The sequence below is a fragment of the Miscanthus floridulus genome, chromosome 12, assembly GCF_019320115.1.
Source record: "Miscanthus floridulus cultivar M001 chromosome 12, ASM1932011v1, whole genome shotgun sequence".
NCBI lineage: Eukaryota > Viridiplantae > Streptophyta > Magnoliopsida > Poales > Poaceae > Miscanthus > Miscanthus floridulus.
The window spans coordinates 41,990,860-42,014,248 of record NC_089591.1 but is presented as its reverse complement, the minus strand read 5'-3'; the positions used below and the strand labels follow the sequence as shown (position 1 = coordinate 42,014,248).

The following is a 23,389-nucleotide window of genomic DNA, read 5'->3' as shown; positions in this document are numbered from 1 at the left end:
AGTAAGGTACCAGACATGACCAGATGCGTCCGGTCGATAGCGATCGGACGCAGCACCAGCGTCCAGTCACCTCCAGCAACACTGCTCTGCCTACGTCATCACACGTCACCTTGACTGGATGCACCCTGTCAGCATCCGGTCACTTCCAGCGCTAGCATTCGGTCGAAGACCGACGCCTGCCCGCTGACTGCCACTTCTGACCAGACGCTGGAACCCAGCGTCCAGTCACTACGTGACCAGTGTCCGGTCCAATCTGTGAGACCCTATCTTTTTGGAACAGGGCGTCGGTGGAGTTCTGAACCCTTCTCACCTCCATTTCATCGCCAAGTTGATCCACATCAACTCCAACTTCATCTCCTTTATAAATGTGCCAACACCACCAAGTGGACACCACCATGTGTATGTGTGTTAGCATTTTCACAAATCACTTTCCAAAGGATTAGCCACTCAACTTGCCACGCCACTCAATCCTAGCGATGATGCAAAGTTAGATCACTCGAGTGGCACTAGATGACCGATATGCAAACAAGTTTGCCCCTCTTGATAGTACGGCCATCTATCCAAAACCCGGTCATAAACTTCTCTACACACCTATGACCAGTGAAATGAAATGCCCTAGGTTATACCTTTGTCTTGCACATTCCATTCCATCTCCTCCAATGTCGATGCAACACATGCACCAACACAATCAACGATGATACGATCCACTTCATATCATCACATGATCATATTGGTTCATCGATCTTGACTTCACTTGCTTTTCACCGTTGCCTTTGTCCATCAGCGCCAAGTCTTGCTTAAGCTTCACCGCCATGTGGTCCATCGCTCCAAAGCCTTCAACTTGCCCTTCATGCTTGCAACCGGTCCATCAAGCCAAGTCTTGTCTTGATATTCTCCACCTTGATCACATGACACAATGTTATGTCTCATGTGCAATGAGCTCCTTCATCACATGTGTGAGCTTTGCAACATCTCCAAGCCATTTTCACCTTCATGGCATATGTTGCTCACATATATGTACCTATGGACTAATCACCTGTGTATCTCACATAAACACAATTAGTCCACCTAGGTTGTCACTCAATTACCAAAACCACACAAGGACCTTTCAATCTCCCCCTTTTTGGTAATTGATGACAACTCTACAAAGATATGAAAATTTAAGCTCTTTTGGATTCATGTTGCTTGCCCAAGCAATTTTACCATGTGACAATGATTTTGGACAAGTACCACAAACCCAAAATGGTAGTATTAGCTCCCCCTACATATGTGCTAGAGTGTTTGATTTGAAGCTCGCACATATGCATAGATTAAAATTGTGGGAGAGTAATTACTACAAAATGGTGCTAAGGTGTATAGAATAAACCTTTGAAGCGTGTACCAATTAGAGTTGCACCTTTAAGTTCATCCTTAGCACCATGGTTAGCTAGATATCACTTGGCAATAAAAGCACTAGATACCTTGTGAGATCAACATTAAAAGCAAGGTACTAGCATTACTTGAAAAGCATACCAAGTGTCTAGCTATCATCCTATGCATGCTAGTTAACAAATCATCATTCAAGTTCTACAACTAGCATACACCACATAAGCATGCATATTGAATTTAAAAGCTTATGCAATGCAAGCAAGCACATGAATATGCACATATCAAATGCAATCAATCAAAGTTCATGAGCTTGCTCTCCCTACTTGTGTGCTTCTCTTGTCCAAGAATTTTGATCCATCTCGTTTCTTCAATGTTGCTCCCTCTTTATCCATGTCCATGTCCAACCTCTACTTCTTTGAGCTTTCATATCTTATCTCTCTCCCTTGTACAATCTCAATCTCAAAGCTTTCATATCTTTGTACAATCTCTCCCCCTTTGTCATCAATTTCCATAAAAGGTGAGCTTCTCATTGATGCAAAGGTATACGTTTGGGGTAGATGGTTGAGGCTTGAATCTTGCATTTTTTTATGGACATCACTTGATTATTGGAATGACACCACTTGTAGATACCACTTGTAACTCATACCACTTGTATCTTGTGTAAGGTTTCTTGAGATACCACACATAGGATCTTTGATCTTGATACCAATTTGTGTGACACCTCCCCTATGTGATAGCATGGGTCATCCATTTGATACACTTGATTCTCTTGTAGGTGAGGGATGCATTCTTCATTTTATGATCACTTAAAGTTGAGGATCACTTGTGGAACCATTTTCTTGCATGATTGATATTATGTGTAGATGTGATATCACTTGAAAGAATCTTCTAGTATGGAACCACTTGTTGGATTTTTCAATAAAAACCATTTCTTGAACATTTGCTATCTTCACAAGTACCACTTATAGGATATCACTTGTGAGTTGATCTAGATATCATTTGTAGATTCTTGATGAAATACTTGAGTCTAGATACCACTTGAAACAAACAAACTAGATATCCATTTGCATTGTTGTCTTGTGATTGTACTCTTATCACTATCATGAGCTTCTATGATTGACTTGAACTAAATTGATTTGCCTAAGCTTCCAAGTCCGGTTTGAACCAATGACAAGCTTCTTCACACCTCTTGCAAGGGTTATCTTGCCAATGTTGTACTTGTCACTTGTTGGCAATCCAAATTAGATCAAGTACTTGGGATCACTAGCTCATGAACAAAATCATATACTGTGGAGGATATACCCCCGGGTACCACAAGATGGTACATGGGCCGCACCATCTGAGGTGGCCCGGCCCATAAGATCAAGGCATGCACATCAAGATTACAAGTTGTACTAGATATTGTAATAGTGCCAAATAGGATACTTTACTTGTAACCCTCCTTCTCCAGACTATATAAGGAGAGGCAGGGGTCCCCCTCAGGGAGGATAACAGATCTCACCCTAGATCAATACAAATAACAGAGCACAGGACGTAGGGTTTTACACCACACTGGCGGCCTAAACCTGTATAAATCTTATGTCTTGTGCCTCTGTAACCATCTGGTTCCTGATTACACGCACCGTCTACTGATAATCTACCACCATGGGCACCCCCCTCGGTGGACTGCCGACCATATTTCGTCGACAGTGGCGCGCTAGGTAGGGGTCCCCTTTTAGGGGGTGTGCGTGCTGATCCATGGTGAACCAAATGGGATCTCAAGACTTACTTCCTAGTGAGGTCGACTTTCATCTTGCCTACGACGTCAACATGGAGATTTGCTGCCGAACTCAAGTCGTCGTGCCAAGACCAACAACCTAGATCGAAGACTCGCGTGGTCATGCAACAATCGAACCCAACGTCTACTCCGATTAAGGTGGGGCCGGCAGGTTTCCATTAAACTTGGTGAAGGCATCGGACTAGTATAAGAAGGCGCTAGATCCAGGCGGGTCTGTGCACCGCATCTGCTACATGTCACATGGCCTAGAGCCTCTTTTTGTCGCTGCCGTTCTGTTTTCCATGGAGTCCGTTGCTTCCCCATCACCGAAGAGCCTATCGCTGAGTCCGTGAGACCTGACAGATTCGGTATGGACGAGTACGTACATGAATATGTGCCTTTGCGTCAGCCAAACGACAACAAGCCAGCAAGCTAGATCATCATGCAAGCCAAGTCAATCAATCTGTACATGCCTCACGTACATACGAGAAGACATGCAAGCCAAACCAAGATACAACAGATCAACTTGCATATACATACATCACGTGCAGGCTTTATGTACTTGCATCTACACTGCCATGCAAGCTACCAAGACTTGCCTATACACATGCATCCATGTATGGGGAAGGAAGGCTATGTGTTGATGAAGCAGATCGACTGCACGTCTTCGTACGCGGACCGACATCACCAAGCTCCGACCACCAGACCACGTCGACCATGTCCCGAGCGGCTCCACCGAGCACTGACCACCAGACCACGTCGACCACGTCTCGAGCGACTCCACCGAGCTTCGACCACCAAACCACCAGACCACATCCCGAGCGACTCCGCCGAGCTCCGACCACCTCGACCACCAGACCATGTCACAATGATGATCGCCATGAAGAACGGCGCTATGACAACTACGACCACCGTCATGACAGGTCGGAAAGCTTGAGGACCGGACAACTTCATCACCGCCGACCAGATTTCTATCCAAAGATAAGTACACTTCTAATATTTATATTTAATATAATTTTCATTATGACGTTTCTCCACAACGTCCTTGTCATGATTATTCTTCAAATACCATTTGTCCATGTATACAATCTTAAATATAACATATAGCTATACTTAATGCAAATCCTCGACCAGTCATGTTGATGCTCGATGTCTCTAGAAAAGGCCCTATCTCTGGCTCCTCCCTACACGTGCATGAGCGTCTGCCCTCTGCGTTATGGGTGGTCGGCAGCGGCTCCTTAGCGACGCTTTGTTCATCCTACACGTGCATGGGCTCCACGCCCCGCATTATGGTTAACGGGCTAGCTAGGGCTGGAGACTCAGCTACATACTAACTGGTCGGACAATTTATATTAAGTATAAACACAAACTTCACATTAACACTGATGTTTACAAAGCACTAACTGCTTTATCACATCATGCTCAAGACTGCTGAGCGTTATTTCTTCATCACTGATTTTTTCTCCATAATTTATTATTTTGTACATCATGTACTACCATTCTACATATTTATATTGTAGTAATTTCGACCTACGCTCGGGGACTGCCTCGATCACTCTCTGACCACAGCTCGGGGACTTCGTCGCTCACTCCTCGACCTATGCTCGGGGACTGCCTCGATCACTCTCCGACCACAGCTCGGGGACTTCGTCGCACGCTTCTCGACCTACGCTCGGGGACTGCCTCGATCACTCTCCGACCACAGCTTGGGGACTTCGTCGCTCGCTCCTCGACCTACGCTCGGGGACTGCCTCGATCACTCTCCGACCACAGCTCGAGGACTTTGTCGCTCGCTTCTTGACCTATGCTCGGGGACTGCCTCGATCACTCTCTGACCATGGCTCAGGGACTTCGTCGCTCACTCCTCGACCTATGCTCGGGGACTACCTCGATCACTCTCCAACCACAGCTCGGGGACTTCATCGCTCGCTCCTCGACCTATGCTTGGGGACTGCCTCGATCACTCTTCGACCATAGCTCAGGGACTTCGTCACTCGCTTCTTGACCTATGCTCGGGGACTGCCTCGATCACTCTCCGACCACAGCTTAGGGACTTCGTCGCTCGCTCCTCGACCTATGCTCGGGGACTACCTCGACCACTCTCCAACCATAGCTCGGGGACTTTGCGTCTCAACTACATGCGACTAGTGACTCACATACAGTTGGGATATTCTTTCTCGTTTAGACCTTGCTACAAGGCTCATACCTCTCCTTCCAGCAAGCTCGGGGACTACATCGGTACGATGCACCTGCCGGTGCATCTCGTATCGCCTGTACGACGATTGGATTCTCAACTTAACTGGGAATTCTTTTTAGACCCTAGCACCACGTGCCTACGTCACCTACTACCAGGCTCGGGGACTAAGTGGGCACACTTCACCTTGCGGTGAATGTGTTTGTTTTTTGACCCCTACGCCTCTGATGATCAAAGACGCTACACTTCAAGACGCACTTACATTTCTTTTCAGAAATACAAGTGGGCACACTTCCCAAGACAGAAATCTTTTTCTTTCTTCTTAAGAGCACCATACATTCTTCGGACAACCTACTTCTCCGGCGACAACAGTGATCGGAGATGTCAAGAACTCAAGCCTCACTGTTCAGAGAAGGTTAAAATAGCGTGTCGCATCAGAATACATGGCACTCGGGGACTAGCTGTGGGGGATATACCCCTAGGTACCACAAGATGGTACATGGGCCGCACCATCCGAGGTGGCCCGGTCCATAAGATCAAGGCGTGCACATCAAGATTACAAGTTATACTAGATATTGTAATAGTGTCAAATAGGATACTTTACTTGTAACCCTCCTCCTCCAGACTATATAAGGAGAGGCAGGGGTCCCCCTCAGGGAGGACAATAGATCTCACCCCAGATCAATACAAATAACAGAGCACAGGACGTAGGGTTTTACGCCACACTGGCGGCCTAAACCTATATAAATCTTGTGTCTTGTGCCTCTGTAACCATCTGGTTCCTGATTACACGCACCGTCTACCGATAATCTACCACCACGGGCACCCCCCTCAGTGGACTGCCGACCATATTTTGTCAACATATACTAACCACTAGATCAAGTAATCATTCAAACAATAGTGGTAGGCTATGAATTTAAACATTTCATTTGTTATGCATGATCCTATGAAGCATGTACTATATGCACTAACCGCATACTAGTAAGGGATGAAATAATCATGCATATTACAATGATACCTTTGCTATGTTGGAGTAGAGGATAGTCACATAGATTCCAATTCATTACTTCAATAGCAATGTGAAGTCCAATTATAAGCTTGGTGAAGACCAATAGATACCATGTTGAATTTCATTCTTCACCCATATGAAATGAATACCACTTATGATCAAGTGCACTTTCTTGTTGTGGTTGGCTTGCTTTATCTTTTGATCTTTGCTTGCATGAAAGTATCAATTTGAGAATACCACTTGAAATATCATGACTAGCTCTCTTTTGGGTGTTCCTTGCTTTTCTTGATCAACCCTTTTGATTGCTTCAACTAAGCATCTCAAATGTTCCTCGGATCACCACTTCCATGTTAGCCTTCCAAGTACCACACTTGGTTCACCTACACATAGGTGGCAAGCCCCTACACTAGGGAGAAGTGACATCTCTCCAAGAATCATTCTTGATACTCATTTGAAATGACTTGATTGATTGATCCAAGTGATGGACTTAACTTGGTGAGTAACCTTGATTCCTTCATTAAATCCTTTTCTTTCTTCTTGTTTAAGTCCTTTTCTTTCTACCAAATGATTTCCAATAGTCACTAGAACTTAACCTTCAATTTCATCTTGAGTTTGATCTTGATCTTCCAATTTGAGTACCAAATATATGCAAAGGACACTCCACAATCAAATGGCCTTGTACTCTTTGCTTGTCATGCTTTTAGATCATCTCAAAACCAAACTTAGGTACCTCAAACACTTGTAAACATGTTTCCAACTTGAGGACCTTTCAATCAAAGTGACTCTAGATCAATCCAACATTTGTCACTTTTTTGATAGATTTTGTACCCTTCAAAGAAATAAGCATATCTCCCAAAGTACAAATCCAAATACCACTAAATTTGGTGGAGGTGTGAAATACTAAGTTACCTAGTAGCTGTAAAAATTTGAGCTCCATTTGACTTCTAGATTGCTACCAGATTTCAATTCTTCCACCACTGCTACATGCTAAAAACTGCTGCACATAGCTGACAAGAACCACTCCAAAACCGAAGCATTTCTTATCCAATTTTCATGAAATTTCTACAGCATCTTATACCATAAGTCTAGAGCATGTACATCAATTTTTATGCCAATCCAATAAGTTTTGATTACTCAAACATGGCTAAGATCACAGCTAGCTCAGATTCTCAATTATAGGACGGATTTCAACAATTGAGCTACACTTCATCATGTATGAATCAAACTTGAAACTAACTTGTTTGAATACTTCCATAAGACATATATCCATTGAAATCACTTACTAAATGTTATCTTATGAATTTATCCAACATGAATCAATCCAAACTTGATTACTTAAGCAATTATCCATTCAATCAACTTATAGCAAGCAACTTTGCATATTTATCCAATTCAATCAACTCATATGCACCCAAATGAAATGATCAACAAGAGATATACCTTGGTTAGCTCATGATCATCCAACTAGCAAGCTTCCACTCAATTATTTGCAAGTCATCAAATATATCCAATGAATCACCAACAACTTGAAATTGACACTTGTATGTTGTAGCACATTTTGACTTCACTCAATTTGTCATGGCATTGGGATAATGATGTGCACTAAGCTTCATAACTTGATTCAACATATGATGAACAATGTGAGATCAATTGAATCAAGTCTCCAATGCCGATGGTATCTATAAACAATCATCCACTTTTTGATGGTACCCAAACAAGTTTGGGTCCTCTCAAGTTAGGAGCAACATACTTAGGCAATACCTTAGTATGAGTAGCGGGATGTTTTGCAATAGCAACCATAGAGATACTATTACCATCCTTTCTAAGCACATTATTATCAATAATTGAAATAGGCTTAGAAATGTCACCTAGGGGACATGAATGTGCCATGTGTTCCCTTTCCCGGCATGAGTGGCACTTTCTCTTTGCTTGAGCCTTCTCTTCTTTGCTCATGTGGTGCTTCTCATTGCCTTGCCTCTCATGGATTGCTTGAGCCTTCTTCTCAAGCTTGGTAGGACACTTAGAGGCAAAGTATCCCACACTTCCACACTTGAAACACTTGATGTGAGCATGATCTTTCTTCTCATCTTCATTCTTGCTCATCATCTTGGCATCTTGAGTTTGCATTGGATGCCTTGCCTTTCCACCCCTTCTTGTTTTCTTCTTCTTTATCATCAAATCACCACCATCTTTATGGTTGATTTTGATTTGAACTTGGGGTGTCTTCTCTTGCTCAACTTGTGGCTTTGGTTGAGGCTTCACTTGTTGCTTTACCAATTGCTTGGTTGGACATATTGAGGTAAGGTGACCCCAAGTACGGCACTTGAAGCACTTGACATGCTTTAGCCTCTCTTCTTCTTTTATATTCTTGAGCTTCTCAATGTTAGGGCAACCATTTGCAAGGTGTCCTGCTTCATGACACCGGTAGCACATGGTATGAGAAAGCTTTCTTTGTTGTAGCTTCTTCATCTTTCTTTCTCTCTTTCTTTCGCCCTTTGTCATCTTCTTGAAGCCAAGGCCACACTTGTCACCATAGTTTCTTTGAGTCTTCAATATGTGCTCAAAGGTGACTTTTGAGTTGTAGCACCTCTCTAGTTTGTTGCTCAAATTCTTCACTTCATTTTTGAGCTCATTGTTCTCCTTCAAAAGGTTAGTCTCACAAGATATAGAAGTAGAACAAGCATCTATTTGTGAAGAACATGACATTTCTAATAAATCATCACAAGAGGTGGATACATGCTTCTTGCCTACATCACAAGGGTTAGCAACAATTTGTGATTTATCATTTGATCCATGTGATGAGCTCTCATTATTTTTAAGTTTCTTTGTAAACATTTTAATGAGAGAAGCATGTTGTTCTAACAATTCATCATGAGATACAAGTAGTGTCTCATGATTCAATTTTAGCTCATCATGTGAAGATTTATAAGCATCAAGTAATTTCTTATGTTCTTCACAAGAGTTCTTTAGAAATGAGTTTTCATTTTCTAATTTCAATGTTTTAGCTTTCTCATTTTCTAAAGACATGGTCATGCTAGCAAGCCTACTAACAAGCTCATCATATGAATCAACATGATCAACCACATTATCATTTGTTACCTTGGTGTCACCTTGTGACATGAAGCAATGTGGTGATGTAGTTAGAGAGCTTGTAGTAGCATCTTCATCAAGGCTTGAGCATGAACCATCATCACCATCAAGTGTGCATGGGGTAGCATCATCACTTGCAACACTTGTGGCATCATCATCAACCTTGTCAAGTGAACTTGTAGTAGATCGATCATCATCATCATCACTTGACCATGAGGTGGAGCAATCTTCCACAATCACCAAATTGTGGTTATGCTCAACACACTCATGTGCCTCTATCTTGGACTCATCATCATCATCGGAGACCGTCCCATATTTCTCATTGAGATAACTCCAAATCTCATGGGCGGTCTTCATGTCAATGATCTCTCCAAATATACAATCATGCAAAGATCTATACATGATGTTAGTAGCTTGGATGTCGAGATCTAGGCATTTCTCTTATGCTTGAGTTAGATTATCTTCATCCAACACATGAGAAAAGCCTACATCTACCATCCACCACATTTGAGGGAAAATAAACTTAAAATTGCATATCATCCAATTTTTCCATCGTGTAAAGTGTGTGCCATCAAAAATGTGTGGACAATCAACATCTAGCCCATAAGCCACCATCCTCTCAGGTCGGTGAAGACCACAAATGAGAGACTGGGCTCCGATACCACTTGTAGGGTCGAGATGGCTGACTAGAGGGGGGTGAATAGTCTTTTCTAAAATTAATCGAGTCGGCTAACCGAAACAAGTGCGGAATTAAGATGATCGGTCTAGCCAAGACTACACCCCTCTATCTATGTTCTCTAGCACCTTCCAAAGATACTAATTAAGCAACAAAGGTGTTGGGCTAGCTAGAGCTCACCTAACCAAATCTAGAAGCAAGGTCACACAAACCTATGTCGCTAGTACTTTAAGCAACAAGGGAGCTCCTACACAAGCTAGTAAGCAAAAGCACAAAGCCACCTAAGCTTACTAGCAATGCTCAATAACAAGGCAACCAATGCCAAATTAGAGAGCGTAATTACTTAGCTACACAAACTAAGCCAAGTGACTAACAAGGTTACACAAACCTAATTAGCCACGCAAGGGAGCTACTTCTATGCTACACAAGCAAGAAGGTAACTAGTAAGCTACACAAGCTAATTAGTTACAAGAGCAACTACACAAGCACAATGTATTATGAAAGTAAATACAAGCTTGTGTAATGAGGATGCAAACCAACAGGAAGAATAAGGTTGACACGATGATTTTTCTCCCGAGGTTCACGTGTTTGCCAACACGCTACGTCCCCGTTGTGTCAACCGCTCACTTGGTGGTTCGGTGGCTAATTGGCATCACCCGCTAAGCCCGCATGTCGAGCACTGCAAGAACCTACCCCAAAAGTGAGGGTAGCTCAATGACACGCTCAACTAGAGTTGCTCTTCGCGGCTCCTGCGGGGCGAGCACAATGCCCCTTACAAAGCTCTTCTCCGGAGCACCGCATAAGCTTCTTGCGGGCTTCGACGGAGACCACCACCAAGCCATCTAGGAGGTGGCAACCTCCAAGAGTAACAAGCACCACCGGCTTGTAACTCGATCACCTAGTACCACTCGATGCAACCTCACGATGCAATCGCACTAGAATCGCTCTCTCACATAATCGAATGATCACTATCAAGTGTATGTGAGATGGACGGCTCTCAAGCACTACTACACAAGCCACCAAGGCTCTAGTGTGCTCAGCTACCGGCCCAAGGCCGACCATGGCTTCTATTTATAACCCCACGAACAAATAGAGCCGTTACCCCTTCACTGGGCAAAAATCAGGACGACCGGACGCTGGACCTTAGCGTCCGGTCATGCAATGCTCGCCACATGTCCCCTTCTTCAAACGCTGTTCGTAGGATCCCAACGGTCATCCATCGACCAAATGTTATAGCAACAACTGACTGGACATAGCAACCCCAGTGTCCGGTCATTTCCAGTAAGGTACCGGACATGATCGGACGCGTCCGGTCAGTAGCGATAGGACGCAGCACCAGCTTCCGGTCACCTCCAGCAACACTGCTCTCCCTATGTCATCACACGTCACCTTGACTAGACGCACCCTGTCAGCGTCTGGTCACTTCCAGCGCTAGCGTCCGATCAAAGACCGACGCCTGCCCACCGACTGCCACTTCTGACCAGACGCTGGAACCCAGTGTCCGGTCACTACGTGACCAGTGTCCGGTCCACTCTGTGAGACCCTATCTTTTCAGAACAGGGCACCAGTGGCACCGTCGGACTGTCCGCACTCTACGGGTGGACACTCCATCGGTGGAGTTCTGAACCCTTCTTGCCTCCGTTTCATCGCCGAGTTGATCCACATCAACTCCAACTTCATCTCCTTTATAAATGTGCCAACACCACCAAGTGGACACCACCATGTGTATGTGTGTTAGCATTTTCACAAAATCACTTTCCAAAGGATTAGCCACTCAACTTGCCACGCCACTCAATCCTAGCGATGATGCAAAGTTAGATCACTCGAGTGGCACTAGATGACCGATATGCAAACAAGTTTGCCCCTCTTGATAGTACGGCCATCTATCCTAAACCCGGTCATAAACTTCTCTACACACCTATGACCGGTGAAATGAAATGCCCTAGGTTATACCTTTGCCTTGCACATTCCATTCCATCTCCTCCAATGTCGATGTAACACATGCACCAACACAATCAACAATGATATGATCCACTTCATATCATCACATAATCATATTGGTTCATTGATCTTGACTTCACTTGCTTTTCACCGTTGCCTTTGTCCATCGGCGCCAAGTCTTGCTTAAGCTTCACCGCCACGCGGTCCATCTCTCCAAAGCCTTCAACTTGCACTTCACGCTTGCAACCGGTCCATCAAGCCAAGTCTTGTCTTGATCTTCTCCACCTTGATCACATGACACAATGTCATGTCTCATGTGCAATGAGCTCCTTCATCACATGTGTGAGCTTTGCAACATCTTCAAGCCATTTTCACCTTCATGGCATATGTTGCTCACACATATGTACCTATGGACTAATCACCTGTGTATCTCACATAAACACAATTAGTCCACCTAGGTTGTCACTCAATTACCAAAACCACACAAGGAGTTCACCTGTGCCCCATGGTGATCGCTAAGTAAGGGCTTCGCGCCGGGCTATACTGATGCCGAGCTAGAGAACTCGAGGAGGAAGTGGTTTCCTTGGGGTGGGACCCTACAGAGGGGATGGACAAAGAAATCTTGCCCCCAAGGGGCTAATTACTTTAGATGAGTTCGGCATCGGGGTTGTAAAAAACTTGAACAAGTTCTTAACTTTCGTTTCGGCCAGAAAGATTATCTGGCTTTCCTTTTCTATGTGAATGAAAAGGTTGTTGCGATTCGACCTCTAGCTTACGTCAAGACGATGGAAAATTAAGTTGTGAGCGACCAAGCGCTGATCACGCTGTTGAGCAAGTGGCACCATAGCCGCCGGGGCATAGGCTTCTCGTGGTCCGACCAATTTTACTCAGCATTTAGTTTTCATAGCTCTCATTTCTAGGTCTTATCGTAAGAAAGGGTCAGATGGAAAAAAATGTTTCCGAGTACGTGTAATTCTATCTTAATGCGATCCAATCTCTCCCAACATTGAGGTTTCAATGTTCGAGGTACGGGAAAGAACTCTGGTTATACCAGTGAGCAAGAGTGTCGTAGCCGCTAGGGCATAGGTTTCTTGCAGTCCGGCCGGTTTTACCAGTGCTAGTTTCCATAGCTCTTACTTTTAGGTCTCATCATAAGAAGAGGTCGGATGCAGAAAGAAGATTTCGTTAAGTATAGTACGCTTGTCTGCCCCCGAGTGAGGACCAACCCCAGGCCATTGCTGGGGTCGGGTGTCACTAGAAATTGGACAAATGCTAGTGAAAATGTTAGGAGATAACACTTTTCTTTTCTTTTTCGAAAACATCATCCTTAGCTTTTATGATCATAATGATAGCCTTTAGAAAGTACTAAGGGTAAAAGCGACGTAGTTGTTCGATGTTCCAGGCGTTGGTGAGGACTTGTCTGTCGGCATCCTTGAGCTTGTAAGTGCCTGGGCGGAGTACCTCAGCGACGATGTAGGGGCCTTCCCACGGTGGTGACAGCTTGTGGCAGTTTTTGTTGCTCTGCATGAGGTGTAGTACCAGGTCACCGATGCTGAAGGCCCAACCTCAGACACGGCACCTATGGTACCAACGCATTGCCTGTTGGTACTTGGCCGATCGAAGGAGAGTGACATCACGTGCCTCATCGAGCTGATCTATGGCGTCTTCAAGGTACATTTTGTTGGCCTGGTCGGTATACGCCTTCTCCCTTGGTGCCCCATATTCAAGGTTAGTGGGGAGGATAGCCTCAGCACCATAGACCATAAAGAAGGGCGTGTGACCGATTGCCCGGCTACGGGTCGTCCGCAGGCTCTAGACTACCGAGGGCAGCTCTGCGACCCATCGTTTGCCGTACTGGTTCAGCCGATTGAAAATCCAAGGTTTGAGGCCCTGCAAGATCAGACCGTTGGCACACTCAACTTGCCTGTTCGTGCAAGGGTGAGCCACGGTAGCCCAGTCGACTCAGATGTGGTGTTTGTCATAGAAATCAAGGAATTTCTTCCCCGTGAACTGCGTCCCGTTGTTGGTGATGATAGAGTTGGGGACTCCGAAGTGGTGGACGATGTCAGTGAAGAATGTCACGGCCTCTTCTGATCGAATTCTGGAGATTGACCGAGCTTCTATCCACTTGGAGAACTTATCCACGGTGACAAGGAGATGGGTGTAGCCCCCAGGCGCCCTTTTGAGGGGTCCGACCAGATCAAGCCCCCAGACTGCAAATGGCCAAGTGATGGGGATTGTCTAGAGTGCCTGGGCCGGCATGTGCGTCTGTCGGGAGTAAAATTGGCACCCTTTGTAGGTGCGTACAATCTGCTCGGCATCGGCCACTATCGTCGCCCAGTAGAACCCTTGCCAAAATGCGTTTCTGACCAGTCTACGTGGTGCGGCGTGGTGCCCACAGGTCCCGCCATGGATATCCTTTAGCAGGCTAACCCCCTGATTGACTAGGATACAGCGTTGTAGAACCTTGGTATGAATTTTCCTATAAAGCTCCCCACCGATGACAACGAAGGACTTGGCTCGCCACGCGAGCCGTCGCACTTCCGGTTTATCGGAGGGGAGCACTTCGTAGATTAAGCAGTCGAGGAATGGCATCCTCTAGTCAGTCTAGGGGTCAGGCTCGATTGCCATGTCCCCATTGGCCTATAGAACTACAAAGGCTGTGGGGGCCAACGAGGGATCAGCCCCCAAGGGTGGTCGGTCGGCATCACGTTCCAGGGGGGTGGCGGGCTACCGACCCCTCCCACTTCGTCGTAACACATCGTGGGTTGGTCTTGGTTGCTAGCGAAGACACTAGTCAGGACTAGGTCCCGGTTGGAAGCGATCTTTGCCAGAGCATCGGCTGCCTCATTGTCCCTTTGCTGGACGTGATTCAGTTCGAGGCCGTCGAACTTTTCTTCAAGTCGGCGGACCTCTCGGCAGTACGCGACCATCTTGGGGTTGTGATAGTTTGAGTCATTCATGACCTAGCCAACAACGAGCTACGAGTCACCCTGGACTTCCAACCAACGGATGCCCAGCTCGACGACGATACGTAGACCGTTGACAAGGGCCTCGTACTCTGCTATGTTATTGGAGGCAGGAAAATGAAGGCGGACCATGTATTGCATACATACACTGAGTGGTGAGACGAAGACCAGCCCTGCACCGGTGCCCTTCTTCGTTAGTGACCCGTCGAAGAACATCGTCCAATACTCTTGGTCGACGGTCACCGATGGCATCTGGACCTCGGTCCATTCTATGATGAAGTCGGCGAGCACCTGGGACTTGATAGCTGCTCAGGGGACGTAAGTGATCCCCTGGTCCATTAACTCGAGCGCCCATTTGGCAATCCTTCCTGTCACCTCGTGGTTCTAGATGACCTCACCAAGGGGAAAGGAAGATACTATCGTCACCGGATATGACCCAAAGTAGTGCTGGAGCTTCCTCTTGGTGACGAGGACCGCATATAGGAGCTTTTGAAGCTGCATGTACCGAATTTTAGAGTCAGAGAGGACCTCGCTGACAAAGTACACAGGGCATTGCACTTTGAGGGTACGTCCTTGCTCTTCCCGCTCCACTATAAGGGCGGCACTGACCACCTGGGTGGTGGCCGCTATGTAGAGCAGGAGCGGCTCCTGTCCGACCAGCGGGACCAGGACCGGGGCTATAGATAGGAGGGCCTTGAGCTTGTCAAGCATGTCCTGAGCCTCGGGGGTCCACTCAAAGCGGTTGGCCTTTTTCAACAACCTGTATAGGGGCAGCCCTCGCTCACTGAGGCGCAAGATGAAGCGGCTTAGCGCCGCTAGGCACCCTGTGACCTTTGCACCCCCTTGAGGTTCTGAATCGGGCCCATTTCGGTAATGGCCATAATTTTTGCGGGGTTAGCCTCGATGCCGTGCTCGGAGATGATGAACCCGAGCAGCATACCCCTTGGAACCCTGAAAATGCATTTCTCGGGGTTGAGTTTGATGCCGTTCTTCCTAAGCCTTTCGAAGGTCAGCTCAAGGTCGGCGATGAGGTTTTCAGTTCGCTTGGACCTAACTATGATGCCATCTACGTATGCCTCAATGGTTCACCCGATGAGGTCACCAAAACACTTGAGCATACATCGCTGGTATGTGGCCCCAGCATTTTTCAGACCAAATGTCATGGAAACGTAGCAGTATGACCCGAATGGGGTGATGAAGGAGGTTGTGAGCTGGTCGGACTCCTTCATCGTGATCTGGTGGTAGCCGAAATACGCATCAAGGAAGCATAGGGTTTCGCACCCTAACGTTGAGTCGACTACTTGATCTATGCGTGGTAAAGGAAATGGATCCTTCGGACATGCCTTGTTAAGACTCGTGTAGTCAACACACATCCTCTATTTCTCTTTCTTTTTTCCTTACAAGAACAGGATTGGACAACCACTCGGGGTGGTACACTTCCTTAATGAACCCAGCCGCCAAAAGCTTCATGACCTCCTTGCTGATGGCCCTACGCTTCTCCTCGTCGAAGCGGCGTAGTCGCTGCTTCACCGGCTTGGAGCCTAGCCTGATCCACAAGGCGTGCTCGGCGACTTCCCTCGGTATGCCTAGCATGTCCGAGGGTTTCCACGTGAAGACATCTTTGTTCACGCAGAGGAAGTCGACAAGCGCTTTCCTATTTCGGGGTGAGGGTGGCGCCGACGCACACCGTCCTCCCCTCTGAACCGCTTGGGTTGATAAGGATTTCCTTGGTGTCCTTGGCCAGTTGGAACAATCCAGAAGCCTTCTTGGCATCGGGCGCCTCCTCGTTGTCCACTTGGTGGATAGCTGGTAGCTCCTCCAAGGCAATGACCGCTAAGGTGAATTCACAGCATTCCACCTCGCACTCGTAAGCGTGCTGGATGAAAGTGCCGACGGTGATGATGCCCTTTGGCCCTGGCATCTTTAGTTTGAGGTATGTGTAGTTGGGTACCGCCATGAACTTCACGTAGCATGGGCGCCCCAACACGGCATGGTAGGTTCCATGGAACCTGACTACCTCAAAGGTTAGGGTCTCCATCCTAAAGTTGGAAGGAGTCCTAAAGGTAATAGGTAGGTCGATCTACCTGAGTGGTATGGCCTGCTTCCTAGGCACGATGCCATGGAAAGGTGCCCCGTTTGGCCAGATGCGCAAACGGCTGATGCCCATGGCATCGAGGGTGTCGGCGTAGATGATGTTGAGGCCGCTGCCCCATCCAGCAGCACCTTGGAGAGCCGCTTGGTGTCGACGATGGGATAGACCACAAGCGGGTACTGGCCTAGATGTGGCACATGTTTCAGATGGTTAGTCCGGTCGAACATGATGGGCAAGCTGGACCACTTGAGGAAGGCGAGCATGGCTAGCTCGACACTGTAGACCTCTCGGTGCTCGAGCTTCTGCTGGCATCTTGAGGCATAGGAGTCAGATCATCTGAAGATCATGAGACACGCGGTCTCGGTTGGGTAGACCACGTCCTCGCCCTCGGCGTCATCACCGCTGGGGTCGGGCTTCTTCGGCTCTCCCTTCTTGGAGCCCCCTGCCAAGAATTTCCTCATGAGACCGTAGTCTTTGAGGGCGTGCTTGACGGGATAGCCATGGTTCGGGCATGGCCCCTCGAGCATTTTCTCAAAGTGGTCAGGGGTGCCCTCGGTGGGTGCCTTTCTACCCTTTCGCTCGACGGCAGCTACGAGCGAGCCCTCATGCCGCCGCTTGTTCTTCTTCTTCTTGCCGGAGGGGTTGGAGGTGCCCTTGCCGACGTCCTCGTCCTACCTTGCCTTGCCCTTAGAGCGGTCAAAGATCACTCCTACCATGTCCTCTCCGAAGGCATGACTGGTGGCGATGTCAAGGAGCTTCTTGGTGGTCCGAGGACACTTGCGCCCTAGCTCATGGACCAAAGACTCATTGGAGGTCCTAGAAAGGAATGCGCTGATGACGTCGGCGTCAGCGATGTTAGGGAGCTCGTTGCACTGCCGAGAGAAGCATCGGATATAGTCCTAGAGGGACTCTTTCGCCCTCTGGCGGTAGTTTTTGAGGTCCCAGAGATTTCTAGGGCGTGTGTAAGTGCCCTTGAAGTTTCCCATGAAGGTTTCACGGATGTCCACCCAGTTTTGTATGCTATTGGGCGGGAGATGCTCCAGCCATGTATAAGCCGAGTCGGCCAGATATAGGGGGAGATTGTGAATGACGAAGTCGTCATTATTCGCTCCTCCGGCCTAACAGGCAAGTCGGTAGTCCTCAAGCCAGAGGCCGAGGTTCGATTCCCTAGAGTACTTGAGGTCATTGGTCGGTGCACGGTACCGCTGATGGAACGGTGCACGAAGTATGTGTCGACCGAAAGCCCGAGGCCCCGGTGGACGGGGGCTTGGACTTTGGTCCTCATTGATGTCGTAGTGCCTGCCCCGGTGAGGGTGATAGCTGTGGTTGGCACCCTGCCGCCTGTCCTCCCTATCACGCTTGTGGGTATCCAGGATGACGCGGGCGTCGCGGATGGAGCTGACGCATTCCTAGGCCGGGGGTAGGCCGGTGGCCCTCGCACCGGGTGGCGCTTGGTGGATGGAAGCATCAGCCGCATGGCACCCAGGGGAGGTGTGACAACTAACGTCATGCCCATGCCATCATGACCGCGAGCTCTCCGCCTGCTGCTCTGCCACGCGCCCGAGCAGCTCGTGGATGTCCCGCTGAGCTTTGCGCTCTTTGGGGGTAGCAGGCGTCGAGAGACCATGGAGCAAAGCCACGGCGGCGGCGATGTTTTGGCTGGCTTGAGGGAATCATGGGGGACCATCGTCGTCCTCCATGATTCGTCGTTGTACGTCATGAGCCATGGCTCGCGCACGCCCTTGCTCAGCGCGGTGGTGCTCGATCTCTTGCTCGAGCTAGGAGCGCTCTCGCTCCACCTCCCGGCGCGTCTCATCTAGCTCCTGCTATCGGGCCTGCAGTTGCTCTAACCGTAGCCTCCCTTGTAAGGGTGGCGCAGAGGCCGCTGGAGTTGGTGGGTGTGATGCCGCCACCCCCTCCACTGGGACGCGGATGGGGACTCCTCATGGGTGACCCTCGGCGTCCCCGGTGCTCGAGGTGCGGCTGTCGTGGGCCTCCACCACGAAAGACTCGCGAGAGGGATGGTGGCTCCCATCGCCCGAGGGGGAGCCAGAGAGAGGCTCGGAATCCGTCTCTAGGAGGTCGTAGACCAACTCCGAGGCGTAGTCTACCATCCCCATGAACTCGTCGTTTGTGTCAGACGGGCGCATTCGCTGCACCACATAGCTGCCAATGACACCCATAGAGTTGCGGAGGCCAAAAGGGTACGCAGTCGAGGCGTCCCCCCGACAAGGCCTCTAGGAAGAATGGTTCTCCTTCCTCGCGCTTTGCTGTGGCGCAGGGGGAGGGGAGATGCTCATGGCTTTCCTAGCATGGCGTCGGTCCCGGAGGGGCGTCGAGGAGGTAGTTGTAGTTGCCGAGAAATTGCCGGAGAGCCTCTAGGTCGCTGAGCCCAGAGAAGTCGACATCGCCCCAGCTGCTGCCGTACTCGCAAGAGTCGGCGCTCGAGGCTACCTCAGAACTCTCGAGGAGCTCTAGGGTGGCCTGCAGGTGGAGGCTCCCCAGCGATTTGGCGACATGGTCGACGTCCGAGGCCGGGTCGGTAGACCCAGTCAAAGGGAGTGTGGCGTGCCCATCCTCCGCACCAGTGACACGGTCAACTGGCACAGAGGGAGGGAGCAAAACCAAGTCATACTCCATCCCGGTGTAGAGGAAGTCCAGGCTCCCAAACTGGATGTGGGAGCCCAGGGCGAAGTGGATGCGATGGTTGGCCATCCAAAACCGTGTGGTTGAGATCATCATGACGCGCAAAAGGCCCCCTACATGGCGCGCCAACTGTCGGCGTTTGGATTCGCCGACTAGTAAATTTGTGTGTTTGCGCGTCGGGTTTCAGATGGTGTGCTCAAAGGACACGGGGTTTATACTGGTTTGGGCTGAATGTCCCTACGTCCAGTTCGTGGTTGCTCATGTTATTAGCACAAAGTTTGTAGTAGGGGGTTACAAACGGTCGAGAGAGGGAGCGGGTCCCAAGTCTCTTTGGGTTCGAATGAAGTTGGAGTACACTACGTGTGCTATGTTGCGTTTTTTGTGGGCTCGTTGGTTCGATCGATCAGTCGATGCCCCCTCTGGGGTGCCTGGCCTTCCCTTTTATAAACTAAGGGAAGGACCTGGGGTACAAGAGAGAGAGAGAGAGAAAATGGTGGTACAACTACTGTCCGGCGCTGCCCTTCTCCTCCGTAGGCGGGTCCTGCAGGCCCTGTTGTCGATAGTGAAAGTACGCGGGCGGCGTCTCTCCTCTCCCTGACGCGCGGTATGGGAAGATCTTGTGTCAGGGGTGGCTCAAGAACCAAGTGGTACAGCGCCGGTCCGCCTGACACTATTGGAGATGTGGGTGTCGAGATGCAACTTTCCGGAGGCCCCCAGTCGCGTCGGAGTCCACCAGGGCCCTCCCTAGTATTAGGACATGATTTCGGTCCTGTACCCCACGTCTAGGGCGGTCGTGCACGGCGGAGGACTGGTGGTATAGTGCTGTCTTGTTGGAGTGTCGAATCCGCGTGTCTTGGGTAGTTAATGCGGTGTCGATCCTGCTCCTAGGTCTTATCCTCTGCGTGGGGGCGATTCGACCCCAGGGGTCGGACGACGCGGAGATCTTGTCCTTGGGCGAGACGGGGCCCAAATCCTCGAGGTCGGACGAGGAGAGGCCCACGCCCTCAAAGTCGGGCGAGGCGAGAGTCCGCGCCCCTCAGGCGAGACGGGGCCTGAGTCCTCGAGGTCGGATGAGGCGGGGCCCGTGACCTCGGGGTCGGGCGAAGCGAGGCTTGAATTCTCGAGGTCAGACAAAGAGAGGCCCGTGACCCTAGGGTCAGGCGAGGCGGGGCCCGCGCCCCCCGGGGTCGGACGGGACGGGATCCGTGCCCTCGAAGTCGGGCGAAGCGGGGCCCGAGTTCTCAAGGTCGGACGAAGAGAGGCCCGTGACCCCAGGGTCGGGCGAGGCGGGGCCCGCGCCCCCGGGGTCGGATGGGACGGGATCCGTGCCCTCGAAGTTGGGCGGGATGGGTCCCGCGCCCTATGGAGTCGACAGGGGACATCGTGCTATTCTCAACCATGTGTTGGTTCAAGGTTAGCGGTAGTAATCCTGAGACTGTTGAATACCCTGATATTTATATCCGACAATGGACTAGGCAGAATAGAGAAATATTCCTAAGTCGTTCTAAATCATATGTCAAAGTATACTAAGATTAGTGCAACTACACCTAGCAATCATGGCAAGAATACTCTATATCTACACACAAGGGACGTTACTAAGAAAGATCAGGAACAGAGCAAGTCTTCCTTTGTAACCGGGTCCTACTTTACCTATATTCGGGGAGTGGACTACAAAGGACTCAACGGAAGTGTCACTTCGGCGATGTACCACATGACCTGGAACATAGGGTGCATTCGCAGGCAAACAGCGTATAAGCATCACACTTACACAATGTCGACCACTCACCCATGAATTCAAAGAGTGAGCGCTATACGATCTTATGCTTGAATATACAGACATTCTAACTATGCTAAGCATATAATCAAAGTAGACAATGAACAATATAACTGAGAACATAAACAATATATAGAGCAATGTCAAATCCACTGTAACTAGCAAAATAAATACAGAAAGATACAAGAGAGAGCTTACAGAAGGCCTTGCCAAGCCACGCTCCCGACGCGATCCGGAATCCATGCGAAGCTTGCCTCCCTCTATTCTAACCTATGTAGTTATGCCCTAGAATATGGTAGAGCTCTAAGGAAACTATGGTTTCTGGCTCTAATGATTTGATCAAATGACTTCAATGCTTTGAACCCAAGGGGTAGGGCTACGCTTATATAGGCCCGTGGAATGAACCAGAACCCTCAGATCAAACCGACCTTGATCAACAGTGAAGATGCAAACCCTAAGGCGGTGGAGGAACTGACGTAGAAGCAGGAGGCTGACAGGTGGGCCCCCAGGTCGGCCAACATGGGGTGGGGTCGGTCGACCCTGGTCTATGCTAGGTGGGTCCCACCTTCGGTGGCTCGCCTTCTCGTGTCTTCTAGATTCTTCTCAACTTGGTTTCGCGGTGGAATATGCTTTTTACACCGACGTCCTTGATATCTTTCCTTCTTTTCCTGATAAACCCCTGCAGAAACACAGATTCACCAAAACCTGTGGAATTTTGTCAGTTAAAACCCCAATTCTATGTTGGAGATTGATTTATGCCCTTTTTCATGTTTGGTTGACGGTTTAAAATGAACAATAACTACCGTCAACACTCGCCCACCATCTTTCTTAAGCTCGACTTCCACAAAGCTTTCGACCTTGTAAATTGGGATAGCCTCGATCGCGTTCTTCGGTGTCACGGTTTCCCTGATAAATGGTGCAAATGGGTCCACGAGCTACTTAGCACCGGCAAAACGGCCATTCTCCTTAACAGCATCCCTGAAAGGTGGATTAACTGTAGGAACGGTCTTCGTCAAGGAGACCCTCTCTCCCCTTACCTTTTCATGATTGTTGCTGATATTCTTCGCCGACTTCTCCATCATCCTAATCTGGCTAGTGCCATCGAGCATCCGTTGGTTCCCAATACCCCCTGCCCCCGTGCTCCAATATGCCGACGATACCCTTATCTTTCTCAAATGCTTCGCTGATTCCATTGCTCAAACTAAGCACATCTTGGAGATCTTCGAGGAGGCCACGGGGCTCTCCATCAACTATCACAAAACCACTTTCCTTCCTGTATGTGTGCCACCGGAAACGGCTCATGCTCTTGCTAGTGATTTTGGCACTACTGTCTCCACTTTTCCTTAAACCTACCTTGGCCTCCCTCTTTCCCCGCATAAAATATCAATGGTTGATTGCCTTCCTCTCGTCACTTCCTGTGACAAGCACCTGGTTGGCTGGCGCGCCTCTCTGCTCAACAGAGCCGGTCGGCTCATCCTCTCCACTGCTGTCCTCAGTTCATTACCTCTTCACTTTATGTCGGCTATTAGCATCCTGAAGACGGTTATCAAGGCCATTGATCGACAACGAAGGGCCTTTTTCTGGACTGGTAAAGATGCATGCCACGGCTCCAAATGCCTTGTGGCTTGGGAAGATGTTCAAGCCAGGAAAGAAGATGGCGGCCTCGGGGTTAAGGATCTTCAACTTCAGAACAGATGCCTCCTTATGAAATTCATTGATAAACTTTTCTCTGGTGATTCGATAGCTTGGAAAGACGGGCTGCTGCGTGATGCAGCTTCCTTCGATACCCCCGTCAATGGAAGTCACAGCTATCTGTGGCGAATTGTGGATGATGAGCTTAATACTTACCGGTCTATCACTAGTGTCTCTGTCCG

At 48.7% G+C, this 23,389-nt stretch overlaps 1 protein-coding gene across 1 annotated transcript; it reads right to left on the bottom strand.

Annotated features, from left to right (window-relative positions):
• Window positions 1–16,657: 16,657 nt before the first annotated feature.
• LOC136495768 (uncharacterized) lies at window positions 16,658–16,960 on the bottom strand. The gene has a single exon (XM_066491602.1). The coding sequence runs from the start codon at window positions 16,958–16,960 to the stop codon at window positions 16,658–16,660; it is 303 nt and encodes a 100-aa protein (XP_066347699.1).
• Between the last annotated feature and the right edge of the window lie 6,429 nt (window positions 16,961–23,389).